The sequence below is a fragment of the Gracilinanus agilis genome, chromosome 2 (genome assembly GCF_016433145.1).
Source record: "Gracilinanus agilis isolate LMUSP501 chromosome 2, AgileGrace, whole genome shotgun sequence".
Classification (NCBI taxonomy): domain Eukaryota; kingdom Metazoa; phylum Chordata; class Mammalia; order Didelphimorphia; family Didelphidae; genus Gracilinanus; species Gracilinanus agilis.
Genome location: NC_058131.1, coordinates 34718103 through 34727914, shown reverse-complemented (window position 1 = coordinate 34727914; position 9812 = coordinate 34718103). Strand labels below are relative to the sequence as shown.

Sequence of the window (9812 nt, the reverse complement as noted above, 5' to 3'; positions counted from 1 at the left end):
TTGCTCCTGCCCTGCTGGAGGAGTCTGCATGTTCTCTCATCTAAAAGGAGCAAATTTTTAAATGAAAGAATTCTTCACGTTTGTTATTTCGAACTTCTGTGTCTTCTAAAACCCTCGTTTGCCTCATCCTCATTCCAACTTTGCTAAAAGGCTCCTGAAATAGTGACAGGCCATGTTGAGATGTAAGTCTTTGGGTCCAGTAAGGTAGGAAGGCCCAGAGAGGACTTAGGAGTGCCCAGATGGGGTTAGATCATTTGAATGACCCCTAGAGTTACTGCCCTGGATTTTAGGAAGAAAAAAAAAAACCTTGACATTTGTTTGCTTAGAAACACCGATTTTTAATGCCACTACTTTAGTTACAAGAAAATTCTAGGAGGCAGAGAAATGGCGAGATCCATGTCTCTGCTCCAGGCAGATGGCAGAAAGATGGAGTCAGCCCAAAAGGCAGGAATACTGAGGGAGACGGCTCCTTGGTTCCAGTAGTGATGCATTCCAATATGGCGCTGTTCACACACACGCTGAAGGGTAGGTGAAGAAAGGCAGAAGTCTCAGCTCTGGAGGAGCTGCTTTGGGGAGACCATCTGGGGAAAAGGGGATTTTACTAGGCTTGGAGTTGAGAGATCTGGGTTTGAACCCTGGTTTTGCCACTGGTCAGCTATGAGACCTGGAGCAAGTTAATTAACTTCCTGAACTTCAGTTTCCTCATCTGCAAAATGAGCAAGAATTGTTTCCTAAAACTCATCCTGAGGATCCAAGGTGGGCCAAGTGCTTTGAATACACGGTTATCATAACCAGCTGAAGTGACTGGTAAAGACATGTGGCCTGGACAAAGACTTCACTGAGAGCAGGACCCACTGGCCACCTGGCCTTGGTCATCTAGACAAAATCATCCCGTGTGTTCTTTCCATTCTTACTCCTGACTTGGATAGATTTCTCTTCTCTCAGGCTCCGAGACCTGCTGTCCTCTCCTGGGTTGGACCCTCCCCATAAACAAATAGCCTCCAATCCTGGTCCCCATTGGAGATGCTCCTCTCCTTCCCTGGGACTGTGAAATGGGCCATGTTTACAAAAGAAAAGAGTACAGGGAGAAAAGGAAGGGAGCAGAAGGTGAGCCCAGGAGAGCAGTATCTGAGAAATTTGCCCTGATAGGTGGAAAACAGAGAAAACCACATCTGATTTGCCCGGAGATGTACAGGAGAGGCAGAAAGGTTATTGATAGGATATAGTAGATAAATTATCGGGGTTCAGACCCTGCCTTAGACACTGGCTAGCTATGCGATCCCCTGGACTTGTCATTTAACCCTTATAGCCTCAGCTTCTGATCTGGAGGAGTGAGACAAAGGTCATAACAGCACCCCCTTCACAAATCTATTGTGATGTTTGGTAAAATCCATCATATATTTTGAAAGCTTTTTGTACTTCATAAGGGCTCTAAATATCACATTGATTTGTATCCTGAAAAGCATCTTCTCATCTCAGAAGATCATGTTTCTGGCCAAAGGGGATATCAAAAGTCTCTTTTTATAGATGAGGAAATTGAGAACAAAAAACATAAAGTGATTTGTCCAATGTTATACAAGTAGTAACAGAGGCTAGCTCAGGCCCTCAAACTCCAAAGTCCTTTCCATTATCCCACACTGTCTCATTGAGTTGGTAGTAGAAGGTGGGGAGAAGAGGAACATTCATGCATTCATTCCACAAGCATTCATTAAGCTCCTACTATGCTTAGAGCCCAAAGCCAAAAATTAAAACATTTCGTGCCCTCAAGGGACTTCCACACACCTGCTTCAATGTAGCTTCCATTTTTTAAAGGTTCTGGTTCTCTGAGCACAAGATGTAGCCAAGCCCAAACATGCCCAATTTTGTTGGAACATAGGAATCCACAAGGACAAATCAACATTAGACAAGCCAATATGCCTCAGAATCACACACTGTACATAACAAACAATGGACACATGTCAAAGCTTGCTTGCTGGAAGATTTGGGCACCTTCATTCCCAGCCAATTCCACTCCTTACTTTCCCACCATCCATTACCCCTTTGGAAAGATGCATCTGCCCCTTTTCCCCATCCCTTCAGCACCAAGTGTCCCCCTTGGGCAAGTTCTCATGGCTTCTTGAGAAAGGTGGGCGTCGCTGTTTCCAAGTTTGGCTCCGCCATGACCTGCATCTTCTGGTTGCTCAGGGTGGCCTCTCGCATCTTGTGGTACATGAACTCATTCTGTCGGAACATGCGCAGTTCCATCTCTGACTGCATACGCATGGCCTGTGGGGAAGCAGACACCCCCAAGGGTAGGGGGAGCAGGTCAGTAGGTAAGTCCCAGAGTTGGATTTCACCCAAGGGCTTGTAAGCATCTACCATATAGGTAGGTGCCCTTTTCCAGAGGGGAGAGGATTAACACTCTCCAGACACTGGACCACTGTGGGTTCTAATGCCATCCTTTTGACTGTAATCTCCAACCAATGGCCTAGCATTTTTTATAGCTTCCTGGGCAGGGAGTTCCCTTGTGATTCTCTAAGATCTAGAATTTGCCCTAAGTTTAAGGGATTGTTCTCAAAGGAGAATGAATATATATCTTTAGGGATACTCAGGCAAAGTCCTCTCTAGACTATTTGATGCAATTCAAAAAGACTAGGCAGAGTCTTTTCTAGGCAGAGCCAAGATGACAGATTTAGGGAAGCCATCCAACTAAGCTCTCCCAACATTCTTCTCCAAACAACTTTAAAATAATATCTCAAATCAATTTGAGAATGGTAGAGTTGACAAAAAGTCAGGGTGAGATATTTTTCTGGTCTAAAGAAACTTAAGAAGTAGCAGGAGAAGACTATAACACTAGAGTGGAAGTCTGTCTAGAGCTTAAACACAAGGTGGCAAGAACGGTGGCCACCATGGTAGCAGCTTCAGGAGCTCTCATCTAAGAGACGAGGAGGGGGCTAGAAGACTGGCCAAAAAGAGATTATAGGTGGGCCAGCTAAGTAACTCAGTGGATAGGGAGCTAGACCTGGAGACTGGATGCCTGGATTCATATCTATCTAGCCTAAGACATCTCCTAGCTATATAACACTAGTCAAATCACTTGGCTCCAATTGCCTAGCCTTTACCACTCTTCTTCCTTGGAACCAAAACTTAATATTGATTCAAATATAGAGGATAAGGGGAGAGAGAGACAGAGAGGCAGAGACAGAGATAGAGAGAGATTATAGGTAACTCTTTGCTGGCACAGGGTATAACTGGTGCTGAATAGGAACTCTATTGCTAATACACAATTCTGGGGAAAGATGTCAGGGTAGAAAGGAGGGCTGGGGAGTCAGTCATAAGAGAGCAGGGGCCCTGGTCACATTATCAAAACAGAGAGATTCAAAAGTGCATGCAGCTGCAAGGGATGGAGAACCCTTCTTTGATAAAAACCAGAGTATAAACCAGCAGAGCAGTGAGCCTACACTCCCAGGATCACACATCAACAAAAAAATGCTACCCCGCCCCAACGCAACTAGCTCTGAAAACAGAAGCATTAAAAAGCCTGAAGCTTGAGTCAGTGCCTCCCTACCCCCATGTAAACAGAGTCCAATTTTAACATAAAGTTGAAAGTCAAGAAACAGACTGGGAAAATGAGCTAAAAAAGCTAAAACAAGAAGTGGACTATAAAAAGCTACTACAGTGTCAGGAAAGACCAAGACATAAACTCAGAAGAAGACAAACTGTAAAAAGACCTACAAGCAAAGCTCAAAAAGAAATTCTGGATCCAAATCCAATAATAATTCCTAGAAGAGTCCAAAAAAAAATAGGTAAGCATGTTAGAGGAAAGATTAAGAAAAAACGAGAATAATGGAATAAAATTATGAAAAGACAATTAACAGCATGGGGAAAAGAGGTGCAAAAAATGCTGAAGAAAATAACATCTTAAAAAAGCAGAATTGGTCTAATGGTAAAAGCAGGACAAAATTTCACTGAAGAAAAGAACTTCTTAGGAAGCAGAAGAAATCAAGTGGAAAAAGAGGTATAAAGTCTCACTAGACAAAATATTTCTTAAAATTAGAATTGGGCAAATGGAAGCTAATGACTCCATGAGACATTAAGAAACAATAAAACAAAGTCAAAAGAATGAAAAAAATAGAAAAATGTAAAATATCTCATTGGAAAATACAAGTGACCTGGAAAACAGATTGAGGAGAGATAATTTAAAAATTATTAGAGGGGCAGATAGGGGGCTCAGTGGATAGAGAGATGAGAGGTCCTATGTTCAAATCTAGCCTCGGACACTTCCTAGTCATATGACCCTGGGCAAATCAATTAATCCCAATTGCTTAACCCTTAATGCTCTTCTGCCTTGGAATCATTATTTAGTATTGCTTCTAAGATTGAAGGAAAGGGTTCTTAAAAAAAGAAGAAGAATTATTGGACTTCCTAAAAGCCATGATCAAAGAAAGAATCTAGATAACATATTTCAAGAAATTATAAAGGAAAACAGCCCCAATATCTTAGATCAAGAGGGTAAAATAGGATTTAAAAGAATCCACCTATCACCTCCTAAAAGAGAATCCCAAAATGAAAATTTCCAGGAATATTATAGTCAAATTCCAGAGTTTCTAGGTTAAAGAGAAAATATTTCCAGTAACCATAATGAAACAATTCAGATTCACTGAGCCACAATTAGGATCACACAAGACTTAGCAATTTGCACATTAAAGGAGTGGAAGGCTCAGAATATGATATTCCAAAAGGCAAAAGAACTAGAATTACAACCAAGAATCACCTATCTAGAAAAACTATGTAGTCCTTCAGGGGGAAAAGATATATATTTAATGAAATAGAGATCTTTCAAGTAGTCTTGATGAAAAAGACTAGAACTAAATAGAAAATGTGGCATTCAAATGGAAGACTCAAGAAACATAAAAAGGTAAACATAAAGAGTAGTCATAAGGGATCTGATAAAGTTAAACTATTGACATTATTATATAGGAAGATGATACATGGAACTCCTAAGAACTTTTTATCATTATTAGAGCAGTTAAAAGTAGTTTACATAGACAAAGGGCATGGGTGGGTATAGATTATGTCAAGATAATATCCAAAAATAAATGAAGATGGGAGAAAGAAGGATGTAGGAAGAAGGGGAAATGGAGAAGTAGAATGGGGAAAATCTTACTCTCATAAAAGAGGTGAGCAAGGAAGAGCTTTTATAATAAAGGGAAATTGGTGGGGGGGATGTAGAAGGCAGTGTTTGAACCTCACTCTTACTGGAATTGGTTCAAAGAGGGAAGAATATACATATACACAGTTGTGTATAGAAATGTAACCTACTCAGTAGGGGAATAGGAAGGGAAAGGGACAAGGGAAGGGAGGGAAATAATAAAGGAGAGGGCACATTAATGAAAGCTTTGATCAGAAGCAAAATCAACTTTTAAGGAGGAATGGGTAAAAAAAGAGAGGAGGAAGAAACAGAAGATAATGGAGATGGAGATAAAAACACAATTAGAAATCATAACTATGAATGGGACTGAGATAGGTTCAGCCATAAAGCAGAAGCAAATAGCAAAATGAATTAGAAACCATAACCCAACAATATGTTGTTTATAAGAGACACATATGAAAAAGAAAGATACACACAGAGTTGAAATAAAAGGCTGGAGCAGAATTTAATATGCTTTATCAGAAGTAAAAAAGGCAAGGGTAGCAATAACGGTCTCAGACAAAACAAAAGCAAAAATAGAGAACTTATTAAAAGACATAATTAGGGGAAATACATTTTGCTAAGAGGTACCAGAGACAATGAAGCAAGACAAAAACAATTTTACAGCAAGTTTCTCTAACAAAGACCTGATTTCTCAAATATATACTAAATACAGAACTGAATCAAATTTATAAAAATAAGAGCCAATCCCCAACTGACAAGTGGTGAAAGGATATGAACAGGTTGTTTCCAGAAGAAGAAATCAAAGCTATCTGTAGTTATATTTTAAAAAATGTTCTAAATTACTATTGATTAAAAAATGCAACAATTCTGAGGTACCACCTCACACCTATCAGAAATGGTGAATACTGGAGGGATGAGGAGGAAAATAGGTACACTAATGAATAGCTTGTGCAGCAGTGAACTGGTCCAACCATTCTGGAGTGCAATTTTGAACTATGCCTAATGAGCTATAAAACTATATATATGTATAGCTTTTGCCCTAGCAGTACCACTGCTAAATCTGTAACCCAAAGAGATCAGAGAAAAGAGAAAAGGACTTATGTGATTAAAAAAATTATAGCAACTCTTTTTGTTGCAAAAAATTGGAAATTAAGAAGATGCTCATCAGTTGGGGAATGGCTAAAGAAGTTGTTGCATATGATTGTGATGATGTACTCTTGTACTTTAAGAAATGATTAGTTGGGAGGGGGTCAGAAAAACATGGCAAGACCTATATGAACTAATGCAAAATGAAGTAAGAAGAACCAAGGGACATTTTGCACAGTAACAGCAATGTTGTCATGATGACTGACTGCAAAATGAATGGGTTGGTTTAGATGACCCAGAAGTATTAGGTACTTCTGGATCGATGATCCTATTAATTTTTATGTGCCTCAGACAAACCTTAAGTCTAAAATATTGTAATCTGCTTTAGGGAAAGGAATTCCATGCCAACAGTTTCCTACATCAATGAAATCACATTTCTTTCATGGATTCCTATGGTATCAACTGCCTTCATGTCACCATTATGCCTTTTACATTTTCTTAAAACTGGTTAGAGAAATTAGGTGAGGTACTGATCAATCAACAAGTACTATTATACTGCAATATGGTAAAAATGGGTATATGACTTAGACCTAAAGGATGGTGTCATAAGTAAATTAGAAGAACATAGAATAGTTTACCTGGAAGACGTAGGGGGAAGGGAAGAATTTATGATCAGACAAGATAAAGAGCATTATAAGATGTAAAATAAATAATTTTGAATATATTAAATTAAAAAGGTTTTGTACAAACAAAACCAAAGTGACCAAGACTAGAAAGGAAATAACAAACTGAGGGAAATTTTTATAACAAATTTTCTGAAAAAAGTCCAATATCTCAAATTCATAGAGAACTAAGTTGAATTTTTAAGACTACAAGTCAGTCCCCAATTGACAAATGGCCAAATTATATTTATAATATTTAAATATTTATAAATATCTATATTTATAATACAAATATTTATAACTACTCTTTTTGTAGGAATAAAGAACTGGGAACCAAGGGAATGTCCCTAAATTAGGGAAGGCTGAACAAATTGTGGTATGTGATAGGAATGAAATAATTAATTAAGCTATAAGGAATGAGAACAGGATGATTTCAGAAAGAGCTGGAAAGACCTACACCAACTGATGCAGAGGGAAATAAGCAGAACCAGGAGAACACTGGACACAGAAATAGAAATATTGTACAATGATCAGTTGTGAAAGACTTAGCCACTCCAGCAGTACAATGATCTAGGACTATATTGGCGAATCTATGGCACATGTGCCAGAGGGCGCTGCTCCCCTCCCCATCTCCACTGCACCTGAGGACATTTCTCACATGACTTGCCCTTCTGTCCAGCAGCCAATGGGAATGCTTCTTCTCTCCCCTGTCTGGGGTGGGGGTGGGGACTCACATGCACCATGAGGGTTGCAGTTTGGGCACTTGTTCTCTAAAAAGTTCACCATCACTGATCTAGGACAATTTGGAAGGGCTTATGACAAAGAATGCTATCCACCTCCAGAGAAAGAACTGTTGTCTCAGATGCAGCTCAAAGAACACCATTTTTCATATTACTTTATTATTTCTGGTTTTATTTTGGGGTTTTGGTTTTATATGAATATTCTCTTACAATAATGACCAATATGGAAGTCTATTTCTCATGACAATACATGTATATCTTGGATCAAATTGCTTACTGTCTCTGAGAGGAGGGAGAGAAGGGAGGAAGGGAGGTGATTTGGATCTTATAATTTCAGAAAACTATGTTTAAAATTGTTATATATAATTGGAAAAATAAAATAGCTTTGAATAAAAAAAGAAAAATAAAAAAGGGAAAAAAACTCAAGTACTTATTCAGATACTAAATACCAGATATTGTGTTAAATCCTAGGGATACAAAGCAATATCCTAGCATCATTTATTCATAGCAGGGACCTTGGAGATCATTGAATCCAGCTCTGTCCTTTTTATAGAAAAGAGATTCCTGATTCAGTTTTTAAAGTCAAGAAGCCACACACTGTGTAGATGTGGCAATGAGACATTAGAGAGTCACCTACTTCCAGATCCTTAGTGATTGGGTGAGTGGGTCCATGAGTCACCAGGAGTATGGCATAGGCTTTGCATATCATCCCATGCCCAGCCTCGATGAGCCCAGCATGCCAATGGGTCAGTCCTGCCCGCATCACAGCCATGCCTAGCTGGGCATTGTTAGGGTGGTAAAGCTTCCTGAAAAGGCACAGAAAAGTCATCATTTAAGAGAGGAAGTTCTGGAAACAGAGCTGGATTTTGACCCCAATGAGGATGTGGCTGCCTAGGAGTAGCCTGAATCTCACCCTACAGCATTAAGATCTCTGGACACTTACTGGATGTAAGGGATGGGAGGGTACACAGAGAAAGACATGAGGTTTAAGTGGAACACAGAGACAGTGTGACTGAATAGAACACAGGACTTCTTGGAATCATGGAGGCTTGTATTCAAATCCTTCCCTAGATACTTGCTGGCTATGTCTCCTCTCTGGGCTTCAGTTATTCTCTTCTGTAAAGTTTTTTGAAGAGGTTAGAGGTGATGGCCTCTAAGGTCCCTTCCAGGGATCAATGATCCCATAGACTTCCATTTGGGAATTTGAACGCAGATGAAAGGTCCTGACATAAAAACATCCATTTTTATCTCTAGAGTTATGTCTCTGAATATTTAATAGAAAATACTAGGATTTTCTGTGAAGAGGAGTAGAAAAACCCCTTTACCTAAAGTATTTATAATTATAAAGTATTTCTAATTAAATAGAGGTGATCCAGAAATAAAAAATCATAACAATTTCTCCATCTCAATGTTTCTGGCTACTATCACTATACATGGAAAGACCTGGATGCCCCAGAGAGAAACACCACCGGGTTTTTCTAAAGGGTCATCTGAGAAGAGGAAGAAATGTACTGGTTTCCTTTTGTAGGAGAGGCAGGGGACTATGGGTGTGGAATGTTGCATATGCTATCACAGGTAGTTGGCTATGTCAGACCTGCTAACTATTTATGCTTTGTCAGAAGAGAAGATTTAGCATAAAATAGGGGCAAGAGAGCTGGCCTCAGAGCTGAGAAAATCCAGACTTAAGTCCAGCCTTTGACACAGACTGACTATATTACCCTGGGTAATTCATCTTTCTAGATCAGTGGTAGCCAAATGAAATAGAAATGGGAGCCTCTAAACGATATATAAGGATCCCTGTGGGCCACATATTAACTTAGAAAACCACATTGTAAGGTGACTAGATAGGTCACTGAATGAAGAGCCAGGCCTAGAGCTGAGAGGTCCTGGGTTCCAATATGACCTCAGATGCTTCCTAGCTATGTGACCCTTGGCAAGTCATTTAACATCAGTTGCCTAGGCCTTACCACTGTTCTACTTTGGTACCAATATTTAGGAAAGGAAGGGAGGAAGGAAGGAAGGAAATGGGAAGGAAGGAGGCAGGGAGGGAGGTAGGGAAGGAAGGAAGGAAGGAAGGAAGGAAGGAAGGAAGGAAGGAAGGAAGGAAGAAGAAAGAAGGGAGAGGGGGAGAGAGAGAGAGAGAGAGAGAGAGAGAGAGAGAGAGAGAGAGAGAGAGAGAGAGAGAGAGAG

General features: G+C 39.7%; 1 protein-coding gene across 2 annotated transcripts in view; it reads right to left on the bottom strand.

The window, feature by feature from the left end:
- Positions 1-313: 313 nt before the first annotated feature.
- SMYD1 (SET and MYND domain containing 1) overlaps positions 314-9812 on the bottom strand; it is a 37689-nt gene continuing 28190 nt past the window's right edge. For both annotated transcript variants that reach the window (XM_044660432.1, XM_044660433.1), the window contains 2 exons: positions 8260-8428; positions 314-2265 (listed from right to left, as the gene is read on the bottom strand). In XM_044660432.1, coding sequence (XP_044516367.1) covers positions 2107-2265; positions 8260-8428 — 328 coding nt within the window. In that variant the 3' untranslated portion in view covers positions 314-2106. The remainder of the gene's footprint in view (positions 2266-8259; positions 8429-9812) is intronic.